The following is a 27,571-nucleotide window of genomic DNA, read 5'->3' as shown; positions in this document are numbered from 1 at the left end:
GACAATGTTAACGCTATGACAATAATTTTTAAAATTGTGTTTATTTAGATGATGGAACTAAAATTGCTGTGTTCCTGTCAAAGTCGGATGTGGGATATTCCAACTTGATATCTCTAAATTACAACCATAAATGTTTTCCATTGGCCGGTTGATCAGAAGTTGAAGTATAAAGAAATAAAATGGCAAATCCTGGCAACCATACTGTGGAAGAATGATGTTATGCAATGCATTTGTTCTGCAGGTGTACAATTATCAACAGAGTTCATTAGTCATATTTAACACACTTGCCTCTGCAAGCCTTTGCTAAACTGGTCTCATTATTATGTAATGTAGGAACTATGATTCATCAATAAATTTTATTTGCTTAATGTTAAGTATTATTTTTTTTTTTTTATATTACTACCATGGGTACCATCATGTTCATGTGATGTCATATATCTGCATCTTGGCAAAGTAAATCTAAGCAAAAGGTCTTCTTTTTTACTTTAAATATTCTGTTGCACTTGTCCATGTAGGAAGCTGGAAATTAAAGCAAGATAACATCACAATAGCTTGTAATTAAAAACAATGATATCTTTATAATGACAGAGCAGCCTGCACATAAATACATATAAATATCAGTTCCCACTTTAAATATATCTCATAAAATGTCAGTATTTTTATTGTAGTGGGCATGAATTTAATATAATGATGTTTCAGAGATGTATCTCAAAAGCATGTTGTATCATATTTTATGCATGCATTACAATGTGATTTTTCTGTAAAAATAATTTACAAAATTTTAACCAAGCACAAGTTGCTTCAGTTCAGCAAATACTCATTTTGAAATATCAGTTACAATATAAACATTACTGTTACTTTTTCAAAATCAGGAAAGATTTCACATCAAAAAGACTTGTACATCAGAATATGACATCAGCCATTTTGGAAATTATATTACAAGGTCTTCTACTTCCAGAAGAGCACATAAACTTTCACCAGGAGGCAGTAGATGTCTAGTACGTTGGTTCAGCAAAGTATTCATCATGTTTATGATGCAGAGGCTTTAGAAAATCACGCATCAAACACGACTCACACGGCTTTATAGGGTTAAGACTTTACAAGTTGTATGGGATGCAGCATGACTAGAGCTGAAATAAAATGAATGAAACATTGAGAAGTAAAAATCTTGCAATTTATTTGCATATAAAGGCAGCTAAATATATCACAATGAAACCTGAAGAAAAAAAAACTAAACTTTTCCAGAAACAAGGCTGAAACTGTAACTGAAAGAAAAGCCGAGAGGCATTTACAGAGGCAAGAGTTGAAACAACTATTGGCAAAACATTTTTTGTGCAAGCAAGACTGCATTTACACAGTGCAAAATCAGAAAAAAAAGGGAGATAGAGAAATCTATCATATGCAAGATATCAAAAGACAACTAAACCTGGTTTAGGCAGGTTTTGAGAAGAAAACAACCTTTTAGATTGTACATTAAAGTAACTTCAACTTGAGTACTTAGGCAGTGAAGTAGGCAACACTGAATTGACTTTAAAGGAACATTTCATGAGAACAAAAAGAGCATGTGTGCTTTATGCACATACTGTATAGGTCATCACTTACAAGCAAAATTATATTCTTCAAGAGGCTTAGAACAAACACAATTTTAGTTAAAGATTTTGCAGCTTACACACATACATATAGATATACTCATATTTTAAGACATTTTCCAATTTCTATGCAGAATGAGGCGCTCTAGAATAAACATGAGTTCAAATTAATCCATATCTTCCCTGCGCTTGTAAGAATGTGTTCTTTAAATGCAAAAAATCCCCTTCATTTTAGATAAAAACAATAAATATCAGGCTTTCTTTCTACTAGCAGAAAGAAGGGGCTTTAGCTGGGGAACTTAAAGCTAGTTTAAGGCATTATTTAGCTGACAACTAAAAGAAAGCTTAATTAATCTAGAAAAAAAAGAATATACAAAATGAACAATGGCATCCTATACCAACATACTTTGAATATTGACAAAAAAGAGACAATTTACAAATTCACAAAGCTTAATATCTTACAGATTAAATCAGATCTTTTCATAAGATTGTTCACCACTTCTAAACATAACACCTCAACCAATTCCCCCGAACCCACCCACCATCATAAACGTTCACTGAACTTTTTAACAAAAGACTGACAATTTTGAAAGAAACATTCAACTATTTTCAAAGTATTGTTATAAAAGATGAGAAAAGAAAAGGAGGATGGTAACGTTTACAGGCTTCTCAAGAGCTGGAGGGATTTGGGAGGTCGAACACGATGGGAGGGTTGGTGGGCTGAAAGCTGACTGTACAGGTAGAGGCGTTGATGAATGTTGTGTACCCGTCTGTCATAATGCCGTAACCTATAGGGGACGAAAAGGGGAGGAGTCAACACTTTAACATCATAGACATTTTTGGAGTACAATAACAAAAAAACCCTCAACATTTTGTCTTCTACCTTAGTAAAGGCAAAAATTAAGAAGTAGAACCTTTGAAGACCCTCTTTTAAACAAATCTCTTTTTTTATAGTACTACTGGTAAAGTGGGACAGAGGAAAAATGATTCTCTATGAAATATCTACAAAGTGTTTGGAATTATTTTTATATTTTCTAATACACTTTCACATCATAACATTAACTTTTACTTTTTTTATAACCTTAAGATTTACCTCAAATTTCTGTCATTTTGTTTACCATTGCTTTTCCCACCAGTGGTCATGAAATAATCAATTTAAAACCTCAAAAAGATAAAGGGATAGTTGACCCCAAAATGAAAAGACTCATCATTTATTCACCCTCATGCTATTCCAGATGTGTATAACTTTCTTTCTTCTGCCGAACACAAATTACAAATTTTAGAAGAATATTTCACCTCTGTAGGTCCATACAATGCAAGTCAACAGGGTCCAAAACCTTGAAGCCCCAAAAAGCACATGAATGCAGGATAAAAGTCCATAAGTGGTTTAATCCATGTCTTCTGAAGTGATCTAATCTGTTTTGAGTGAGAACAGACCAAAATATAACTCCTTTTTGACTGTGCATCTTACAATTGCAGTCTACAGGAACGATCATGATTTCAAGCTCGATAATACTTACTAGTAGAGCTCGCAAAGTGCTAGATGGTGCTGGGAAATGTAATGGAGCTTAAAATTATGATTGCCAAGGAGACTGCTGATGTCAAGATTTACAGTAGAAAGGACTTAAATACTGATCTGTTTCTCACTCACACCTATCATATCGCTTGTAAAGACATGGATGGACTCGTGAGTAAATGATTTGAGAACTTTAATTTTTGGGCGAATTATTCCTTTAACTGCATATTCCATAAAGATGAATTAGTAAAGATTTATAATAATTTAAGGAAATACATATGGATACAATGTGGATCAAGATTAAATGTCCTTTGTCGCTTTACCCATATTCACCATATATTATTAAATTTTCAACATTTACAATCATTAAACATGAAAATACCAATAGACAGAGGTAACATAAGACTGCCCTGAAAAATGTTATGTTAGACTTTTTAAATTACACCAGTAAACACTCAGCTTTGCAGCCATAAAAAAATACTAAAAGTAAAATAATAACCGACTAAACTGAAACTACAAAACAATAAGAAAATGAAAACTAAACTAAAACTAACAAACTAAAAACTAATGAAACACTAAATTGTAATGACAAATTGAATATCAAATAGAAATAAAAACTAAATTAAAAATACAGAACTATAATAACACTGACCCAAAGTATACTTCGGTTTTGACGCGAACTCTTAGCATCTGCGTACAGTCGAACGCAAACCTGTCAAAATATACTTCATTTTACTGTGCGCATACTCAGGTGGTTGGAGCATGCGAGTTTAGACACATAAAGATGTCTTTATAGTCCTTTAGACTTGAGTTATACAAATGCAGGTATCTTCTGACCTCTTCACAGATGCATTCTTGATGTGGACATCCACTGTTGTTCTTTCCACATTCATCGCCTATTGTTTACCGCCGATTATATCTTCTTCAAGCGCTTCTTCACAGCTCAACTGTGAGAGTTGCCACGTTTTGGACCCACTAATTAGTCCAAATAATTCCAGATGCATGCGCATTCTGTGCGTTCAAAGATGCACGATCACGAAAATCAGGCTGGGTGCGTTCAGTGCTCGAGCACTCTGCTGATGATGAAATTTGCGTCACGCGTCCTGTCGCGTCTGACCGAAGTATACTTTGGGCTTAATTAAAACACTACTGCGCATGTCTGGTCCAGAAGCATTTCCGGTAACATAATTTTTATAACCCAGAACTGTTAAAGCAAAACTACTAGTGCGTACGTTTAGAGTCTAGCTAAAACAGAAAACATAAGATATATGAAAATAACCTGAAAATAAACAATGAGGTGTCATTACCGGATCCTTCAAATAAGACTCTGAGTCAACAACTTTTCTCAAAGTCCATCAAACATTTACCTGAATTCACTTACCCAGACATGCACCATTATCTTTTTGATACTGAGCGTGACTATGAGAGAGGCGATGAAAGTGTATCATAGTTTAGATGCTCATAATTATTTCCTCAGCGAAAGGTCTGGTATATTTATTTGGTCCCAATATAATCAATGAAGCTGTAAACAGACTTTATTAAGAACAACTGTACACCTACTTATTCTTGCAATTATCTAATCAGCCAATCATGTGGCAGCAGTGCAATGAATAAAATCATGCAGATACAGATCAGGAGCTTTAGTTAATGTTCACATCAACGATCAGAATGGGAAAAAAATTTGATCTCAGTGATTTCGACCGTGGCATGATTTCTGGTGCCAGATGGGCTGGTTTGAGTATTTCTGTAACTGCTGATCTCCTGGGATTTTCACGCACAACAGTCTCTAGAATTTACTTAGAATGGTGCCAAAAACAAAAAACATCCAGTGAGCGGCAGTTCTACAGACAGAAATGCCTTGTTGATGAAAGAGGTCAACGGAGAATGGTCAGACTGGTTTGAGCTGATAGAAAGGCTACGGTAACTCAGACAATTGTACAATTGTAGTGAACAGAATAGCATCTCAGAATGCACAACATGTCAAACCTTGAGGCAGACGGGCTACAACAGCAGAAGACCATGTTGGGCACTTTATTAGGACCATAGTGTTGAATAAAGCAATACTCTGACTTAACTAGCCAGCTAGACTCTACCCATCAAACTTAGAATTAGTTGGCAAAAATTTCTTTCACCTACCAGAGATCAAATATGTGCTGGTACATAAACTACAATTGTTAGTACTGCATGTATCCAGCCGTCTCGCTTCAGTGCTGCGGCCCATGCGTCTATTTGTGGCTTCTTTTTCGGAAATCTAAACACTTTAATTTCCATTAGTTTCAGGCATCCAGGGACCATCCAGCCACTAAACATGATCTAAATTTGAATGATGACATTTTATGACAGCCATGGTAATGTTACCGCTATGGCTCACTATATATGAAGCGACTCCCACTGTTGTTTTGAATGAGATTAACAACTAACCAGAAATGTTGAGGGAACAAAGATGTCACTTCCCATAGCAATGAATATAATAATTATGAAATGGTCTATAGGTAGAGGTGTCGTGCATCTACTTTGTTTGAGGGGACACCAGTGAATGCTCTCACCCAGGCAAAGCAAGACATGACCATATAAAAAGTCACAGCATCTACTTTTTGTTTATTCTACTTGTATTCTACCAGTAGTGTAACATGACAAAACACCACATATTATGTGACATTGTATTGTGCACTCCTCTCTCATAGAAAGTCTAAAACATTGAAGTGAATCGGGTTGTTCGGACGGTTCATATAAGTGAACTGGTTAAAACTAATTATTTACCAATCCACTTATACGTTGCTTTGGGAAGTCCAATTAAGTTTAGTGAATTGGTTTGTTTTGATGGTTCATGTAAATGAACCAGTTCACCATTTCACTTGGGCCCATGCATAGAAGTCACTAGGTCTTTTTTTTTTTTAAGCAAAACATTTAGGTAATTGCAGCTGTTTATCACTATGTTTACTCAGTTAATATAAAAGTGTTTTATTCGTTGTATTTAGTATAAATTAATTGATGTTGAATTTAATATTTTTGTTCAGTATGAATTTATTTGTTTAATTTAATGTTGCCACCCTATTTGTTTAATGTCACCCTAATTGAAATCGTCATTGTTTTGTGCCACATACATTTTGAATAATTAATTTATAGTTGTATAATTTGATAGTTATATTATTAAAATATTTTCTTCAATTAATAGTTAAGTAACTTTTCTGGTGAAGTGGGGTGGGGGGCGGCCCACTATGGTGTTTCTCTGAATCTCAGAAACTTGCTGAATCCAGTGTTTCTGAGTCAAAAGCACATAACTCTTTAAACTTGTTCTCAGGAAATAAAGCAACTAAATTTTCAAGCAGCCTACAATTTTGTTGAGCAGAGAGAACATTACATCGACCCTGACAACACACTCAAGATTTGGTATTAGCAAATCAGACATCAGTCTCGTACATGTTCTTTGTTGAAAAGCTACTAGTGGGCAATATTCGCATATTTTTCAAGTGCCAGAAATTAAACGTATTGTAACTGCACACATGCAAGTGGGTTAAAAATTGACTTCGCCTATTATAATTTTTAATTGCAAATGTGACCAAAATGTTCACACTGTACAGACAATTTTTAGAGCACAGCAAAAAAGAAGAAGAAAAAAAAAGGAGAACAGGTGACAACACAAGGCAATAAGTCAGGGTTACTCATATCAAACACATCTTTAGTTCTATTCAGCCTTCAAAAATATGCCATCATTAGTAAATTCAAAAGAAAGCCTGTATTCAAAAATAAACACAGAAAAAAAATCTTTCAGCCTAAAAAATTCATTATGTATTTGCTGCCTTACTGTGTCCTTATTGTGAAACAAACACTGGCTCCAGTGGGTTTAAAAGTGTCTGTGCATAGCAAAACATTCAGTAAACACAATAAACAGTGCAAGGCCTTCCTCGAGTGGAGCACTTGTCCTAATTAGTCCCTGCGCTGAGAGACCTTTCTGTTTTTTAAACATGTTTAATTAAAAAAACCCACAAAACTGGAGGGGGGTTTTAACACATCTGGTGAACAGTTTCAGGTTTAGCTGAAAGGCAGATCACTCTATACCTTATCCCTGAACACTTTGGTGGAATCCTGCAAACAACATGCGGCCAAACTTCAAACCTTGTGCTAAAAACTGTAACCTCAATGCCATATTGCTTGTACTGTTTATGCCTACGCTATTCTGAATAGGAGCTGCACTGACTAGTTGATTGGTTCTGTCACTAATCGACATGTTGGGTCTATTTTAACTAGTTATAGATGATTTCAGTCACATTCTACATGACGACAGCAGGAGAAAAACTCCTCTGTCCACAAACTGAATACTACTGTAATTTTTTTCTTTTGTCTTTATAACAGCTTTTCTCTAACGCACCTACGTATAACTTTTTTAGGTGTGTGAGATTCATTTTATTTAAGATCTGTGAGTAAAACAATATGCCTGTTGTATTCTATTCATTCATTAACGTTAGCGACTGTCTATCTGTGGTTATTTCTGATATTTGCAACCCTCTTTGCTATGCACATTTATCTGGTTCACTTACTGAATGTTTTTACTACGAGTCTGTTGAAACGTCATTTTGTGGGCATGTAAGGAGTTAGTAGAGAAAGGACAGGAAATCAGGATAAAAGGAAATAACAGGACCAGGATACATGAATCAGATCTGTACTGGCATCACCTGCATGAATATTATGGCTCAATGGGCAGAAGCACATGGCTTCAACATGTTTTAAACACTAAACAAAATATGGGTAATTCTGCAGTTCTTCAAACTTCAAGTGTAGTAATTTTTGCATCATTTAATAGTTGCAAATCTTTATGGGTGAGCTAATGAGTCTTTGTGGTCTTTGTACATACCTTCATGTATTCCCCCGAACACATGGAGTTTGGGTCGAACTCTCCTCTGTACTGTGTTTAGCAGCTCAACACACCCAACTCTCTGTAGCTCCTTCGGTACCCAGTCCCTAAAACCTGCAAACATACACACACTCCTCTGTAAATCAGTTTTTAATCTAGGTTGAAGAATAGCTCTCACTTTGTGACTCATGTCCAATCATGTGCAGTTTGCCAAGTCTTAGTTGTTCTGAGATTTTCTACAAATCACCCACAGCTTCAAAAAAAAAAATCACTCAAAAGTAGGATTAATTTTTTTCATTCAGTGGGGTTCAAAAGTCTGAAGCCAATATTGAAAGTCTTCTATTTTACATTTTGCAAATTTAATACAAATGTCATTACGAATTCTATTATCAGCGTAACAATTTAACTGAAAAGTTGAATTGAAGAATTCTCCACAAACCTGATGACCCATGTTACGCCAGCATGAACTGATCCAAAGAGCATCTCATGTGCTTCAATGGAAGCAAGGAAATCTGACCTTTTGTACAAGGTCATTGTTACAGATTAACATTGCAACAATGTTACAGATTTAACAAGGTCACAGATCTGGTTACATTTGATAAGTGACCTATATAAATAGTGCAGAATCTTTTTTTTGATTATTTCACATGAAACTTTTTCTTGTTTAAATGTTTAAAAATCTTAAAACTTTCAGTTAATTTCCACATTCAAAATACTGTAGATACTCAATGCAGTCACAGACTTTTGGACTCCAGTGTATATACAATAATGTCACTTTTATATTTAATATGACTTCACATGCTTAAAAACAGGCAAAAAAACATTTAATGTATTTGTGAGTATTTCCATAAGTGGATGGAACTCCATTAGGATTGGTTAATTGAACTCACCTAGGGGAGGCCCATGAGTCATGAGAATATCAACACCCTCTGGGATGAGGTTCCACTTATCGAGCAGGGACTGTCCCCTGGGCAGGTTAAAACCCCAGCCATTAAACCACGGTGTCCTGACGGGAGACAGAAAAAAAAAAAACCAATCATAAGTGTGGAACCAAGCGGCCAGACAGAGACGTACACACGCTGTTTAAAATATCAGCTGACGGCAGATGTGGAGAAACAGTCTCAACCTGTCAAATTGATCTTCTTCTCCCCGTCCTTCCCCAAAGGAAGCTTCAAAGTGTGAAATGAGAAGGGCTTCACTAAAGGCTGCCGTAATAAATGCAAATGCTGAAGGAGATGCAGCCCTCCGAGAGAGCAAACAGCCCACTATTACGACTGCTGTGGATTGATAGCTCAAATAAAGCCACAGGGTTAATGTAGGTGTGACGCCCAAATGAAATAATGTGAAAAATGAGCTTGAGCTTGCTTGGTGTGTCAAGCTGAAGGTCTGATAGTGATGATAAATTGATGGTCCATTTGTCCCAGGTCTGGTGAAAAACACTCATTATAGTCTGTGGAAATCACCAGAAAAGGAGGTCTGCTCTCTTTACAGAAAATTACAGTCAACGCAAAGCACGTTTCATGATGAAATGCTTTTGAAGCTCAGTAGTGCTGCATATACTGTAAACGCAAGTTAACAGTTCACCAAAAAATAACATTCTGTCATTACTCACCCTCATGTCGTTCCAAACTATTTATTAAAATGACCAAGGCTTTCAAGCTTTAAAAAATACAAGTAACAAAATGAAAGTACCGTAAATGTAGTTCATTCGACATACTATATATTCTGAGTCTTCTGAATACCACAAAAGCTTTGTGTGAGAAACAATTCGATAAGGAAAATTTTCCTCTCCACTACAGCTCTCAAATGTCAATTGGTATCCCGCATATAAAAATTGCCCTATCACATGTGAAACAATGGAGTTTTGGCATCAGTGACACTAAACCTGAGACGCCCTTTTTGAATCTGAATGGAAACGCAAATTAGATTTTAGAGTTTTTGCGAAGGAGAAGATCATCAGTGTCTAAAAGCCTATTCACACCAAATCCATATAGAGTCCGTAAAAAAAAAAAAAAAAAAAAAATATTTCACCCCTGTACTGTAGGCGGCGCTGTTACTGTTCTACAAAAATGCATACCAGTCTCCTGCCCGCACCTTAAGCTGTTAGAGATTCATATATTGAATGCTGTTAAAGCTTTTATTGACCTAATTTGGTATAACTCTTTCATTATGTTCTTTCCATGGTGTTGATGCATTTTGAGGGGTACGTAATCTGTGAGGTTAGTCAAAAGCACTATTGCATATTTATTTGCTCATGTATTTTGCTACGAATATATTTCAAATGGACTCCCAAACCCAACTTCTCTTTTTATAATATCTGGATTAATGCCTAGATAATATTTCACGAGGTAGAGTGATATAAATACATGTGGAATAATGTACATTAAGAAAAACAATATAGTATAAAATAGGCATATTATAAAAAAATTATATAAAAGAAAACACTGGCTCAAGGTCTTTTCTTTATTTAAATTATTGCAATACTTTGTTATATTGACCTTGCAATAAAAACAATAGGGATGGTTCTGCAATTCGTTTGTCTACAGTAAAACATTGCATGTAACAAATCTTTTAATGGCATATTTTACGACGAGCTCAGAGCAAACGAATTGACGAACCTCACTGCTATTTTTAATGCCGTGAGTATATAACAGGCACAATGATATACATATTAAATAATGTACATTAAGACAAAAACCATAAGCAGACTTTCAAAAACAGACTGGGTTTATGTTTGCATTACAAAGGGTTCATTTATTTTTAAGTATATAATTTTCGGGGTGTGTATCAGCTGCACGTCCAATGCCCGTGCTTGGCAGTTGATTAGCACCACCAACTTCCTGGACTGAGAAGCTGCAGCGACTCTGGAAAAATGACAAAAAGCTCTTATCTCATTGGTCAGTCAGTTTTAATCGCAGTTCAAAAAAATAAAATAAAAATAAAATAAAAAGGGACCACTCTTCATAAAAAAATAAATAAAAATAAAATAAAAAAACTTCGGGTTGTCAGCAGACGATTTTTTTGGACTAGGTATGAATAGCACCATCGGAATACATTGTTCCCGTTAAAAAGCTAGTTTGGAATGAACAATTGCACCGACAAAACTTGGTGTGAACAGACCTTAACGGTGAATAAAAATAAAAACAGTAAATAAAAAATTTAGCTTGAGTTGGAATAAGAACTCCAAAAGGTTGAATTCTTATTCCAACTCAAGTCGTATGAACTTTTTTATGGTGCTTTTATAGTGTTTTTGTCCTTTTTGGAGCTTGACAAGACATGGCCACTATGAACTGTCATTGAATAGAAAAGAGCAGTAAACGGATTTTGAATGACATGAGGGTGAGTAAATAATGACATAATTTTAATTTTTTGATGAACTATTCCTTTTATAAATGCACAATCCCACATTACTTCATTCATGGTGTAAAAAAATTACATGTGGGTTGTCAACAAACAGATTCTGAAAGAAAGGTTTTGGGTGCTATTTTTGACTCACTTTGCTGCTGCGATTGTGAATTGAATTTGATCAGGGGGGAAATCAGGGCTCAGAAACATCAATAGGGTTTGGTACAGTAAGGGACTGCTACAGCATCGAATGACTAACGAACGGCAGCCGAGCAGAGGTGAGTCCTGACACGAATATACGGTTCCTGCAGTCATTCAGTTCTCAATCGGTAGGAAAACAAGTGGGAAAGTAAAGAGAGACTTGATGTTGTTTCTTTAACAAGGAACTGAACCCAGCAATGAGGGGAACGGATTTATAATAAATTGTCAAAAAATGTGTAGGAAAATAAGTATGTTAAGCTGACAAGAGTGTATTGGGTTACATCCTTGCAGTGAGGAAAAACAGGAATATGTCTGGGGGAAGTACAACTCTTAAACAGCTCTGACTTGACATAATTCATAGAGAACCAGGCCATTCTGTACTGCGGAAGCAATTTGTCACAGACACTGCACATGGAGCTTTCTTGAAAAAAATCCTGCAATATTGTCTTTTAAAAATGAGAAAAAGACAATCCATAAGAGCACACCAAGAAACAAACAAAGAAAAAAACAAATCTAAAGTATATCTTATTATCTGAGCATATTTCAAATATTCTTAGATAAATATATTGTCTAGAGAGCATAACGTTCATTCATGTTCTGTAGTACATGGCTGGAATGTTGAGGCATGTTCTACATTGTCTTTGTCACTTCCTGTTCCTGTTGCTGCTGGCACCTAGCTCGAGTTTGTTTTTGTAGCCGGCTAGCCTTTATAGCATTGCTTATCTTTCTGTTTTCAGCGTTTAATCTTTAATATCTTCTATTTTTCAGTGCACATAATTTTTTCTGCATTATTCTCATCGCAATTCAACTGCATGCATTTTTCCCTGCGCATCCGCTTCTATTTTTATCACGATTAAACTGCGTGCATTTCAACGCGCACACCCATTTTCTCCTCTGTGTTAACATAGATTATTGCATCGATCTCAAAGCACCACTTATCAAGAACCACCGCAACAACAAACAACTGCGTGAGGGATTCACATCGATCTCAATCCCACGCTGCCCGAGAAGCACCACAACAACAAACAATTGCGGTAAGTCATGGCATCAGCACACGTTATTGCATCTTGCACTGCATGCCACATGTTTATGATAGCTTCATCTGTCAGCTGTGAGGGATTTACATGTGATAAATGTAAGGAATTAGTCAGGCTGACGGAGAAGATTAATGTGTTAGAGACATGCATCCAAACGCTAATGGAGGTCAGTGAGAAGCCTGTAGATATTGTTTTGGATGCAGTTTGTACAGCGAGCAACACTGAGCCCCTGCATCAGGGAGTTTGGGTGATATAGAGTATACTCGTAAGGCAAAGCGATACCACTCTCCCATTCCTATTAGGATTTCCAATAGATGCACCCACTGGGAAGCCTGTTGGAAATGCCCTAGTTATAGGTGAGTCTATTGTAAGGAACGTGGAAATAGATACTCCAGCCACCATAGTTAAATGCATTTCAAGTACCAGAGCATCTGACATAAAATCAAATTTACAAGTGCTGGCTAATGCTAAACGTGATTTTCTAAGATTGTTATTCATGTCGGCACTAATGATGTCTGGCTTCGCCAGGCGGAGATCACTAAAGATAATTTTAAAGAGGTGTGTGAACTTGCAAAAATTATGTCAGACACTGTAATATGCTCTGGTCCCCTCCCTGCTTGTTGTGGTGATGAGGTTTATAGTAGATTAGTGTTACTGAATGGCTGGATGTCTGAATGGTGTCCGCAGAATAGCATAGGATTTATAGACAACTTGACGAGTTTTTAAGGTAGATCTGATCTGCTAAAGAGAGATGGACTCCATTGCCCAGGGAAGGTGCCGGTCTCCTCTCTAGTAATTTGGCTCATAGTCTTAATAGTAATATTGTTTGACTAACTGGGGCCCAGATCAGGAAGCAGACAAACTGGCTAATCCAAACATCTGCTAGCTGCCTTGAGACGTCACACAGATCACATAAACCACAACACATAGAGACTGTATCACCTAGATATCATATAGAGACTGTGTCTGTTCCCTGAAGTACCAAACACAAAACCCTCACTAAGTCATTTAGAAAAAAAAAATATTGATATCAAACTTGAAAATAACAACAAAAAAATTGAAGATAAACATCATATAAAGGTAGGGCTACTAAACATTAGATCGCTTTCATCAAAAGCACTAATTGTAAATTAATTTTTTACAGATCATAGTTTAGATTCACTCTATTTGACTGAAACCTGGCTTAAACCGAATGAATATATAAATTTAATTGAGTCTACTCCCCAAAATTATTGTTATAAACATGAGCCTTGCCTGAAAGGTCGAGGAGGGGGTGTTGCTAAAATTTACAGTGATGTTTTTTGGTGTCACTCTCACACTTTGAGGTCAGGGTATAAATTCAATTCTTTTGAACTAATAATGCTTAATGTGACATCATCAGATACAAATAAAAAATCTCTGTTGTCTTTTGTTCTTGCTACAGTATATAGACCACCAGGGTCATATTCTGATTTCCTTAGAGAATTTGCTGCTTTTTTGTCAGATCTAGTAGCTACTATGGATAGAGCTTTAATCGTTGGTGATTTCAACATTCACACAGATAAAGAAAAAGATACACTGGGATTAGCATTTATCAATATTCTCAACTCTGCTGGGGCCAGACAAAATTTGACAGGATCAACTCATAGCCATATGTCATATGGTATTGTTGTTGATAATATAGCAATTCTGCAGCAAAGCAATGACATCTCAGATCATTACCTCGTCTCTTGTATGCTGCGCATAGCAAAGGTCACTCCATCTACACCATGTTGTCGATCAGGTAGAACTATTCTTTCGACCACTAAAGATAGCTTCACTAATAACCTTCCAGGTTTGTCTCAAATACTCAATAAACCAAGAAAAATTTACAAGAACTTGATGTAATCACATAAAATATAAATACAGTCTTCTCTAGCACTCTTGATAGTGTCGCCCCCTTCGATTAAAGAAAATTAAACAGAAAAGTCCTGCACCATGGTACAATGAACACAATCATGTTCTCAAGAGAGCAGCTCGAAAAATGGAGCGCTAGTGGAAGAGTACAAAATTAGAGTTCTTTTGTGGTGCATGGAATGATAGTGTCTCTAGTAACAAAAAAGGCTCTAAAAGCTGCCAGGTCTGCATATTTTAGAAAACTCATAGAAAATAACCACAATAATCCTAGGTGTTAATTCAGTACTGTGGATAAATTAGTAAGGAATAAAGCTTTGACTGAACCAGATATTCCATCGAAGCACAGTAGTAAAGACTTTATGAATTTCTTTAAAGATAAAATTGAAATCATCAGAAACAAAATTTGAATTATACAACTATCTGCAATAGCACCTCTGAAGACAGTGTCTGATATTATTCCCCACGAGCAACTTCAATCCTTTGCTGTTATAGGACAGAAAGAGCTAAACAAACTAATCAAAACATCAAAATCAACAACATGAAAGTTAGATTCAATACAGACCAAGCTATTAAAAGAGGTGTTTCCTGTAATATCAGAACCTCTTCTTAATATAATTAACTCCACATTATCCTTAGGGCATGTCCCAAGAAAATTTAAGATAGCAGATATTAAACCACAGCTTGATCCTGGAGAGCTGGCTAAATATAGACCGATCTCAAATCTCCCATTTATGTCGAAAATACTTGAAAAGGTAGTGTCCTCCCAACTATATTAATTGTTACAAAATATACCGCTACCACTTTGCCTGTGTAAACAAGGAATTGTCAGATCAAACTAAATTTAATTATGGAGTGCCACAGGGATCAGTTTTAGGGCTTCTCCTTTTCTCCTTATATATACTTCCCCTGGTAGACATTATCAAGAACCGTGGAATTAGTTTTCACTGTTATGCTGATACCCAACTTTATATTTCCTCAAAACCTGACAAAATTTAAAATTTCTCCAAGTTAGCAGTGTATCAATGATATAAAAAATTGGATGGCTAGAAATTTCCTTCTGCTCAATTCTGACAAAACAGAGGTACTAATTATTGGACTAAAAACCTCTAAAAATAAAATGGTAAAATATAATTTGACTCTCGATGGATGTACTGTCTCGTCGTCTTCTACAGCGAAGGACTTAGGTGTTCTATTTGATAGCAATCTGTCCTTTGAAAACCACATTTCCAATGTTTGTACAACAGCATTCTTTCATCTCAGAAATATTGCTAAGTTACGACACATGCTCTCTGTTTCTAATGCCAAAAAACTAATTAATGCATTCATAACCTCAAAACTAGATTACTGTAATGCATTACTGGGAGATTGTCCTGCACGTTCCATAAATAAACTTCAGTTAGTTCAAAATGCAGCAGCTAGAGTGCTGACTAGAACCAAGAAATATAATCATATCAGCCCAATCTTTGCATCGCTACATTGGCTACATGTTAAATTTCGTATTAATTTAAAAAGCTTCTAACTACTTACAAAGCTTTGAATGGTCTAGCTCCACAGTACTTCTGTGACCTTCTATCATGCTATATTCCATCACGTTCACTAAGATCGCAAAATTCTGGCCTGTTAATACTACCTAGAATTTCAAAATCCACAAAAGGAGGTAGATCCTTTTCCTATTTGGCTCCTAAACTATGGAATAACCTTCCGAAGGTGGTTCAGGACTCAGACACACTCTCTCAGTTTAAGTCTAGACTAGAGACTCTTCTTTTCAGCCAGGCATATACCTAATTTATCAATCAACTCATAGTTATGCTGCATTAGTTAGGTCTGCCGGAACCAGAAACACTTCTCATATTCTATAATCATGTTTTAAAGTGAATGGCATTTACACTAATATTATTCTATTTGTTTCCCTGTCTTTTTCAAATTGTTTAATTTTCTCCCCTTTTCTCCCCAGTTTGGCATGCCCAATTCCCACTGCTTACTAGGTCCTCGTGGTGGTGCGGTTACCTCAATCCGGGTGGCGGAGGACAAGTCTCAGTTGCCTCCGCTTCTGAGATAGTCAGTCCATGCATCTTATCACGTGGCTCACTGTGCATGACACTGCGGAGACTCACAGCATGTGGAGGCTCATGCTATTCTCTGCAATCTACACACAACTTACCACATGCCCCACTGAGATTGAGAACCACTAATTGCGACCACGAGGAGGTTACCCCATGTGACTCTACCCTCCCTAGCAAGTGGGCCAATTTGGTTGCTTAGGAGACCTGGCTGGATTCACTCCGCACATCCTGGATTCGAACTTGCAACTCCAAGGGTGGTAGTCAGCGTAAATACTCGCTGAGCTACCTAGGCCCCCTGTTTCCCTGTCTTAACCTCAGGATACATATCTGTCTCAGAGCCAGACAGATCCAGCTCTGGTCCTGCCTGATGTTTGACTCCGGTCCTGCCTGATGCCCGACTCCCAGTACTACGTGTTGCTGAGTGATGATGACTAACTGCAGTCTGTGCTAGCCAGATATCAATTCAGTCTACTATGATGGACTTCACAGATAAACTGATGCCAGCACCAACCGTTAGACATGGGATACTTCATTGGACACTGCCTGAAACTCGGACTTAAAATGGACTCCACACGAAATTAATCTGCCACAAGCTTACAGTCGAAATGCAGTGCACCTTACTGACCTCTGCCTGCATCACCTTGGTCAAAGGATGGGCTACACTCTTAAAATGGAATACATACACTACCGGTCAAAAGTTTTGAAACACTTGACTGAAATGTTTCTCATGATCTTAAAAATCTTTTGATCTGAAGGCGTATGCTTAAATGTTTGAAATTAGTTTTGTAGACAAAAATATAATTGTGCCACCATATTAATTTATTTAATTATAAAACTACAATTTTATTAAAAAAAAAAAGTTTTTGAAATTGATGACTTGGACCAAATAATAAAGAAAAGCAGTCAATAAGTGCCCAACAGATGGGAACTCCTTCAGTACTGTTTAAAAAGTATCCCAGGGTGATACCTGAAGGAGCTGGTTGAGAAAATGTCAAGAGTACATGTCTGCAAATTCTAGGCAAAGGGTGACTACTTTGAAGATGCTAAAATATAACACAGTTTTGATTTATTTTGGATTTTGTTTAGTCACAACCTAATTCCCATAGTTCCATTTATGTTATTCCATAGTTTTGATGACTTTACTATTATTCTAAAATGTGAAGAAAAAAAATTGTAATAAAGAATAAGTGTTTCAAAACTTTTGACCGGTAGTGTAGATAATAAAGTAATTGCAGCCTTTATTAGCCAAATGACAAAGGACAATGCATCTATTTGCATTTCCGCAGTTAAATAAGAATGTAAATTCTAAGACATTAGTCATTAATCTTACAGTTAATACGACAACTTTTTGTTTAAACATTGGCCCCAAGCACTTAGTTTACTAATTTTAAATCTTGACTTGTTCTACACATAAATAACTAATATTGGCATTATATTCAAACCAGAGGGGAATTGGGCCCCACAGTGAGCCTGGTTTCCCACAAGGTTATTTTTCTCCATTAACCAACATCTTGTGGAGTTTTGTGTTCCTTGCCACAGTCACCTTAAGCTTGCTCACTGGGGGTCTAAATATAAATATAATTATTTTCTGTTATTTATTTTAAAGCGCAGTTTACAATAATGTTTTTAGTTATTTTTTATTTTTTTATTAAACGGCACTATTATGACTCAAATACATTACTATATTACAGTCTTTTCTGTTAAAGCACAATTTTCTGTAAAGCTACTTTGAAATTATGTGTGTTGTGAAAAGAGCTATACAAATAAAACATTACTTGACTTGACTTGACATGTACACTGGAAGATCAGACTTGCACAATGGCCCCATTGTTAATGTCTGTGAATGAAATACACCTTCTATGTGAGTGCATTTGTTAACCTCCATAAAGGTTAATGACATATCAGTCATATAAAGGAAAGCTTGTTTCCTCTATGGGCCCATGCACATGTGTCGTCTTATACTGTACAAAGAGTATGAGTATGTGTGCTTATGTATTTTGAGTGAGGACGGGATGTGGTCTGGCAACACCGATGTACAAGATTAGATAGTACTCTTGCTGGTCCACTATCTGGACAATGTCAAAGCATGGGCAGTTTTGACACATGCAGACAGATCTGAGGTGTAAAGTGTTGCTTAAACTCAAAAAATGGAACTGAACATGGAATAAACGAGGTGTAGATCTTATAGAGAAAGCACTTGAAAACATAAGCAAATCTGATTATTTATGACACATTCAAAACAACTAACATATTACTATGAAATATAATTCCCCCTGAAGGATAAAAAAGATAATCTTGACATTTCCTAAAAGCAAATAGAGCTAGCATCATAACATCACAGTGTACACTGTAAAATATTAGCTTAAAGATCTATTTCTTCTTGATTTAACACTTAAAAATTAGTTTTGCTTGTGTAACCTAATGTATTCAGGTTGATTCAGTCATATCAGTCAGTTTATTTAGATGTTCCCACATGAAGCAAATTTTGTAGGTGACCTGACAAAACAGGTAGAATTTTGTAGGTCACCTTTTTTACAGGATAGAAATACTGCTCAGTTTCGACTTGCGACAATATCCCATTTAGTTACACTCCCTCCACAAAGATGCTCTACCCTGAGCACCTAATAAGGTCACTTCCTGCACACTCCTACCTCCTAAACATTCCAATTCTCATTGGCAATTGGAATTAACAACCACATTTACTAACAGGTGAGAGTCTTGAATTGTCTTGTTCATACAACAGCTTACAGTCGCATCTGAAATTCTGTCTTTAACCACGTGCAGTCCCACGTACACATACGTGGACGTTGTATTTTTGCTTTGTTATACGCAACGCATAATTTTATTTTATTTAAAATGACTGATCTCAGTTCAGGAGAATGGGCTATTAGTAACATAACTAACATAATGTTATGTGACAAAACAATATGGCGCCGATCACAGTGGAGTTTTTCTTTGGGAGAAACACCAACAAAACTACATCTGGTAAGAAACCTTATTATAGTTTTCCATTCAACCTATTTGAGTCAAAGGATCATAGTCTCTAGTTTAATCCAATATGTCATTTTTAAAGTTTGAGCGATTTAACGCAAAACGCCATGCAGCTGTACCCTAATGTGAACAATAGCACAAGGTTTTCATTAGAAATCCTATATTTTTTACTTTGCATTTTCACATTGAGAAAAAATTTTTTGCTTTCAGTGGCTTTATATGGAGTTAGGATGAAAATATGGTGCATTTAGAACTGTTCTGAGACCAGTGCAGACAGCACTGTGCAGACAGACCGCACACTGGAGGTTTAGTCATTCACTAAATAGGGAGCAAGGGAGCATCCTATAGCTTTCCTATGAAGCCAAGTGCATTCAATCCCAACTTCCGATAAAAAGTTCAGTTTCAGGCTGCAGATGATGTTTGAACCACTCAACATGGTTGGCACACATGGGACAGTAGAAATCAGTATTTAGATTTAGAATTTATCATGTATAATATTATTTTAACATGTTGCTAGCGATTGGATGATGCTGGCCATTACTTTGAATCAGAATTATTTATGCCAATTTCTGATTGTTAAATGCTTCATCACTGGCTATCACTTGTTTAACAGTTCAAAGAGATAACATTGAGATTTTGTTGCCAAAGTAAAAAACAACAACATTGTAACATAAAAGTAAAATCAAGTCAAATAATTTTTATTTGTACAGTTTTTTATTTGTGCTTTTCCCAATACACATTGTTCCAAAGCAGCTTTACAGTCTCAATATTCTCTCTAACGTCTCAAAAACATGAATAACCAACACTTTTGGAAACATAATAAACAATTTGATAAAAAAATTACAGACTTTCTATAGCTTGGTATTATTTAAACTTTCACAACTTAGTCCCACTGTCCACATATGAGGACAGAAATTTTTAGGAAAACCATTTGCTCAAAAATTATATATATTTTTTGCATATTTATTAGGTGCTACTAGTTACAAATCAAAAAGGGAAATGGAAAATGCACACAGCAGTCACGCTCGTGTCTCAGAGGGATATGAATGAATAACCAAACTCAATCCCTTATTTTATTCTCACGATAGCCGTGAGTAGCGTCTGTAACCATAGTCACAGTGACTAAAGTAAACATCAAAGGAGGCGACTTTCCTAACGCCAGCAAGTCTCATCCGAATATAATAAATGAGTCCAATGGAGACGCGAGTCCATCCGTCAAACATTAATTAACCGACAGAGACTTCTAATGCATTTTTTATTATTAACTGAGAGTAGAGTGTATCACTTGGGTCGTGCCCACACAAAAAAAGCACCTCTGGTGGAAGACAGACAGTGTCTGGGTCTAAAAGAGTGTGAGAGAGGCTCTCGCTTTTATGACGTGACAGATAACTACTGGTACTTGTCCAGTGCCGTTCCATTCACACAGGTTTCAAAAAGGTTTCCGGAAAGTGCAGGTTTGCGTCCTGAAATGTTAAGGGCATCAGTTCGGTTTTTGAATGCGGTGTCAGTCCCGTTTATAACCTAACTATATGTGAAGGTTACTGCTTTTAGAACTTAAAAAATAAATAAAAGGAATGACAACGGTATTCTGCTGGGAGGTGGGGGTTAGATATGCCTACTCACCAAGACAATAATATCAACATTAAAAAACATATTTATGCAAAAAAAAAAAAAATGTTTTCATGAGATTTACCCAACTAGACTTCTATGAAATCCACATTAAGTAAGATCATTGCACACTGTCCAATGTGTCCCCTTCCAATGTACAGTTCTTTGTTCACGTGTGCGGAGAAGACGGAATTACTAGCTCCAGCTGTCAGGCAGCAGGACATTACACTGAGCAATGCAAAGGTCAGAGGCCCACCAATATAACAGACAGAACCAACAGAGAGCAAGAGGGTGGTAGATAACATTAAACTCTCAAAGCACACTGCTCCTCTGACCCATGCTGCATCACGAGAGAAAATCACAGTGTTCCTGAGTGTTTATCTCATACACTATTGCAAAGGAAAGTCCATAGAGCTTATAAACACAAACACTCCACCCACACTCAGCATGAGCTCTGCACTTGAACCGGTAACACTATTAAAAACTCCATGAGGGTTTGAGGTCTGACCCTGCCATACCCTAAGAAAAGGCACTATTTAAACTCTGTCTGCCGCCAGCACAGGAAAAGAGCAGCATGTTTTGTCAATGGTGAGTGGTGAACTCTTACTCCTCTGTGCTTCAATGAATTTCAGCATAATATTTGGACTCTGGTGTACTGGAGCATGCAGAACCTCTAGGCCGTGTTGTGGATTACAGCATGTTATGAAAGGGTAGAGTTCAGGTCAGAGCTGGAATCTGCTTTCCTCTGGTAAGATGTTGCAGATAACCCAATATTATTCAAAGAATCTGAGTTCAAGAAGTCTTGAGGTGAAAAGGGGTGCGTGTATTCACATGATACATGCAGGTTAGCGTGCCTTTGTTTGGCCATGTGGAGGACTGAGATAAAATCTGATATTTTGTGAAAATGAAGAGATATACATCTGAGGCACCATTACACTGCTTTAGAAAGATGACGGACAACAGAAGAGTATACAGAGGGGACTAATGGAAGCATTGGAGGGTGAGAAAAAGAAGAATGTGTGAGAGGGAGACAATAAGAAGTTAGAAAAGAGGGAAGGCATAAAGGAAGGAACAGTAAGGAAGGAGGGAAGAAGAGGAAAAGGAAGGAAGGACAGAAGAGAGGATAGGAAGGATGAAGAAAAGGAAGAAAAGTGAAAGAATATATAAGAATGAAGGAATGAAAAAGGAAGGAAGGAGGGTTAAAATGATGAAAATAAGTAAGGAAGGAAGGAAGGGATTTTTTTTATAAACTAGAATGGAATGACGGAAGAGTGAATAAAAAGAGGAAAAGAGAAAGGAAGGACAGAATGAAAAGGTAAAATGATAAAAGGAAAATAAGGAAGAGAACAAGAAAAAATAATAATGAAAGAAAAATAAAAAGGAGGAAATAAAGAGGAAACAAAAGAGGGAATTATTCAAAAAGGAAGAAAGTAAAGGATGGGAGAGAGGAAAAGGAAGGAAAAAAGGAGAAAGATAGAAAGGAAGTAAGGAAGAGAACATTAAAAGGAGGGATCAAATTAAGAAAATAAGGAAGAAAGAAAGAGAAAATGAAGAAAATAAATAAGAATGGAATAAAGGATTAGTGAAAAAAGAAGAGGAAAAGAGAAAGGAAGGACAGAAGAAAGAGGTAAAATTATAAAAAAGGAAAAAGGAAGAGGACAAGGAACAAAGAAATTAAAAGGAAGGAGGAAATAAAGAAGAAAAAAGGGAATTATGAAAAATAAAGAAAGTAAAGGAAGGGAGGAACAAAGGCATAGAAAGGAAGGCAGAGAAAAATTAAGGAAGGAAGGAAGGAGAAGAGGTAAGGATGTTTGGAAGAAAGTAATAGGAAAATAAAGAAGGAAAAAGGGAAAAAATAAAGGAAGAAAAGAAAGAGATTACCAGGAAGAAGGAAGAGGAAACAATAAGCAAGGAAGGAGGGGAGAGGGAGGAAAGAAGACCATAAAAAGGAAAAAGAAAGGAAGGAAGGAAGAGGAAAAGAGAGGAAGTAAGGAAAAGAACATGAAAAAGGAAGGAAGAATGGAAGAAGACTAATATTAAAAAGATTATAAACTGGAGGCAGAGGTAGAAAAATTAGAGCAGGGAGTGGAAGACAGGTCATTCTGAGACAGTAATACAGCACAGAGCGGCATGATCAACTCCCTGGAGAGAGTACAGTGACCGCTCTATTCATCTGCTCCCTCAACTCACTGTCACAGCAACACAGAGGTCACCTAAAGAGGAACCTAATTGATTTGCCTGTCAAAAGCAATGAAGGGTTGGATGTTAATAGGGGTTTTATTTGTCCCGGGGGGGTGGGGAGTTTGCCACAGGACAGTATATTTATCTATCCCCACTTACCCTGTTTCAAAGTGCTCATCTCCAGTTCATAAAGTACCTCGAGTCCCTGCTGTAATGATAACCAATGTGTTGTCCCCTGTTAAGTGACCACTCTGCCCAAGGCCACTATTAGGTTAACTTAGGGGAAGAGACAGGGGATGGTAAAAGGAGGTTTGTCTCTGTTTTGGATGGAGCTGTGACACTGATAATGACCTATGTCAGATTGTAATGGATGAAGGCGGGCAGAGGGCGAGGAAGAGACTGTGTTTATGGGGGTTCTGGAGGACAACAAAGGTGGAAAGGGAATAGAAGATTAACCATAAGGCAAAGAGGTGATGTGGTCCTCAGGAAAAGAGCAGGCCATGTAACAGAATTGTATGGTAGTAAACAGGGAAGTGCAACGGGATACTTTCAAAAACGACTCTGTTAAAGAAATCCTGTTTAATTAGGCTGGTTAAGAGTCATGATAACCAGACACTTACTGTATGAATGGTTTACTTATAGTTGTCTCTGCATATTAAGCTGGGAAAAGAGAAAGTATTTTACTGACAGATATTCAATAAATAAATAAATAGGGTAAATAACTATATTCTTTTATTGTGCAAAACTACCATAGTCCTTACCCAAATTAAAAATGGAGAATGGATTATGCATAACAACAGGAACATTGCTTACAGCAGACAATTTGAAGTCTAACTGTAACTGTCTTGAAATTAATTGTTGATGGCAGTGAATGTGTTACAAAAACGATGCTTTGAATGCTGTAGCTGCTCAAAATTATTTAAAATACTGTAAGTAGGTATGTCCCAATACTGGTATCGGATTGGTCTGATACCACGCTCATGTACTTGTATTTGTGCTTATAAAAATTATCCAATACCAAAAACGGATACCATCTGACATACGAATGTCATTCCGTAAACATTCAGCACACAAATTAAAATCACATTATGTCCTAGTGTGATTATTAAACCGCAGAGGCTGTGATTTAATGAGATATATCCAGTATATATAGTCTGCATGTGCTGCGTGCTTCAAAGTGAATGCTGCTCATAACTTTATGAGCTCCTTGGCTCATACACGGTGTGGAGAGGTTCATTGGGTGGGAAAGACCTCTTAATCTACGCCCCTGAACATAGGCTGTGCATTGCTTTTATGAATACTTTATACCAGGGGCGTCAAACCCATTTTGGGTCACGGGCCGGTTTGGACCAAGCGACATTGCTTGGCGACCGAAGTTTATATTTATAAATTATATATACATATGAATTTCCATCGGGGCCAACGGCGGTGGGGCAAACCCCCACGAACGGGGAGCTGGTTTTGGCGGCACACTTCCACGCCTTCGGGGAACCAGGATAGGCTGTAGTGAAGGGACAGAGTGAGAGGAGAGAGAGGGGGGAAACACAGGGGGAGGGGAAAGCAAGTGGGAGGGCTCTTCCACCCTCTGATGCGCAACATATGGTCCTCCGCCAGTTGGATGGCCTCCTCCTCAGCCAGCAGCCACTTCTGGCAGGCGTCCCAGAGCTGTTGAGTGAAGGCAAACAGGTGGCTGCGCACATCCATCTTCGTCAACCGGAAGAGTTGTCGGCATTATTCAGGGCTGCAACCGACCCGCTGCAGGATGGTCTTCCTCAGATCATCATACACCAGAAGAATTGCTGCCAGTAGTTGTTGCGCTGCAAGCTGAGCTTCCCCGGACAACAGTGGAGTAAGTCTGGCCGCCCACTGCACACACGGCCAGCCCCAGATCTCGGCCGTCCTCTCAAACAAATCCAAGAAGGCCTCGGGATCATTTTCTGCCCCCATCTTCATGAGGGCGACTGGAGGCATGGGGCTGCTGGGTCCAGGATCATGGCCGGGGCTTTCTCATGGTGCAGTAAGCTCCAGATTGCGTTCCGGTCCTCTGCTTGAGCTTGGAGCACCTCTTGGAATCGGCAGTCCTGGTCCTGGCATAGCAGGGCCTGATGTTGTGCATTGTGCATACTGGCAAGGGACTTTATGACTTCTGGCAACTGCAAGGACTCCATGCCGGCGTATTTCCTCCAATTTTCCCGAGTTTCACCACCAGTGTGGAGAAGTTCGTTGGGTGGGATAGGAGGAAACGGGAAACTTGGGATTTCAACTCAAAGGTAGGACTTTAATTAAACAAACTCAAAAATGGCTTTTCAGGGGCCTGGGTAGCTCAGTGGTAAAAGACGCTGACTACCACCCCTGGAGTACGCTAGGTCGAATCCCAGGGTGTGCTGAGTGACTCCAGCCAGGTCTCCTAAGCAACCAAATTGGCCCGGTTGCTAGGGAGGGTAGAGTCACATGGGGTAACTTCCTCGTGGTCACTATAATGTGGTTCGTTCTCGGTGGGGCACGTGGTGAGTTGAGCATGGATACCGCGGTGGATGGTGTGAAGCCTTCACATGCGCTATGTCTCCGTAGCAATGCGTTCAACGAGCCACGTGATAAGATACGCGGGTTGCCGGTCTCAGACGCCGAGGCAGCTGAGATTCGTCCTCCGCCACCCAGATTGAGGCGTGAGGCTTTTCAGCACAATATTCAAATGATCACGCAACAGGCTTGCTTTTCAGCAGTCACAGCTCAACACAGTCTTTGTTTATGTGTGGTAGCTCTCTCTCTCTCTGTCACTGGAAACAGGTGTTAGACATTATAGCGCTCAACCACGCCCCCACCGCCACACATGGAAAACACCATCATGAGCATTTTGCGCTCTGCTGTAGCAGATGACAGCGGAGAGAGCGCAAATTCACATACAGACTATATATTCATTTAATTAAATAGCAGCCTTTTGGGTTTTAATAATCAGATAAGACCTGGCTGGAGTCACTCAGAACACCCTGGATTCGAACTCGCGACTCCAGGGGTGGTAGTCAGCGTAATCGTTGAGCTTGATGAATGTTTTTAAATAAACTGTTGATAAGGAATAAAATAAAATACAAATTTAGCGGTATCAACGAGTACCGAAAAGGAAGTATCAGTACTCAAACTTTTTCTCAAAACAATGGTATCAGCACATCCCTAAAAATACATAGTGCTGGGAAATTCAGAGTTAATTTCTGCTATTAATAGTTGACTGTTTAACGTATTAAAAAAAGATGAATGCAATTAATGCAGTATCCATTTTTTTCACTTTGTAAAACGTCATTAATGTTTTTTCCACTTTTTGTGGCAAAAAAAAAAAATGGCTTATATACATTTCATGGAGGTACACGCTCGATTTGAAAGCACATCCTAGCACAGAAACTGATTGTGTGGAGCAGTGCACCCTAATTCATTACTCGATAAACACGTCCCAGGCATAATAAACACTGGAGCGGATTTACTGTACGGAGGATATAGACTTTGTGTGGGAGAGATATCTTCACATCGCCCAAATTTTATTTAAATCTGTATGTTTAGTGTCTACTAATGCTTTGGCAATGTACTCTTAAGGCTAGCTTGCCAATAAACCTTGATATGAATTAAATCTGCCCATTTGATATTAAAAAAGTCTACTGGATAACGGCAGAAGATTTTGCCTAACTTTTAATTACAGCATGTCCACTAATTTTATGGCATGTAAACATATATTTGTATCAAAGATTTATACCTTTAAAAATGTGTATAATTAACTAAAATATCTTTTTAACGTTTATTTTTAAATAATTAAAATAAATGATGAGAAACCAATTTTTTGTAAGTTCTTTGAGACAAAGTATAAAGTAAATACATTTATCAATATAAATTAATGTTTGATTTATTGTACCATGCACCATGACTAATCGTGATTAATCACAGAAAACTGTGCAAATTTTAATCTACTAACCGTCATACAACAATTGTGAGTCAGAGGAATAGTTTTGATCCTGGCTGAGAAAATACATGCCTTGATGCTCCTAGTTTCTGGGAGGAGAGGGCCTTAAAATATTTTCTAGGGCAATGGGAGGCCTTGGAGTCCAAAAGGTTGAGAACCACTGGTTCAACAGAAACTGTTTTCTACTACCCATCCCTAGTATAAAATAATAAACATTGTGAATGTTTCATATTTTCTGTTCACATTTTTATTACATCTTTATACCATTGTGCTTTGTTTAATATGTTTTGATTCTAAATGGCTTTCCTTACTGTTTTTTATATTAAAGTTACTTTTGTTCATTAATTTAATAGAAAGACTTTATTATCTT

General features: G+C 37.4%; 1 protein-coding gene across 4 annotated transcripts in view; it reads right to left on the bottom strand.

Annotated features, from left to right (window-relative positions):
* Positions 1 to 1,152: 1,152 nt before the first annotated feature.
* The window catches only part of LOC127413421 (metallophosphoesterase MPPED2), a 91,623-nt gene continuing 65,204 nt past the window's right edge, over positions 1,153 to 27,571 (bottom strand). For all 4 annotated transcript variants that reach the window (XM_051650571.1, XM_051650578.1, XM_051650586.1 and 1 more), the window contains 3 exons: positions 8,848 to 8,963; positions 7,958 to 8,071; positions 1,153 to 2,377 (listed from right to left, as the gene is read on the bottom strand). In XM_051650571.1, the coding sequence (XP_051506531.1) occupies positions 2,259 to 2,377; positions 7,958 to 8,071; positions 8,848 to 8,963 (349 nt within the window). In that variant the 3' untranslated portion in view covers positions 1,153 to 2,258. The remainder of the gene's footprint in view (positions 2,378 to 7,957; positions 8,072 to 8,847; positions 8,964 to 27,571) is intronic.

The sequence above is a fragment of the Myxocyprinus asiaticus genome, chromosome 2 (genome assembly GCF_019703515.2).
Source record: "Myxocyprinus asiaticus isolate MX2 ecotype Aquarium Trade chromosome 2, UBuf_Myxa_2, whole genome shotgun sequence".
NCBI classification, from domain to species: domain Eukaryota; kingdom Metazoa; phylum Chordata; class Actinopteri; order Cypriniformes; family Catostomidae; genus Myxocyprinus; species Myxocyprinus asiaticus.
This window is presented reverse-complemented; position numbering and strand designations above follow the sequence as displayed.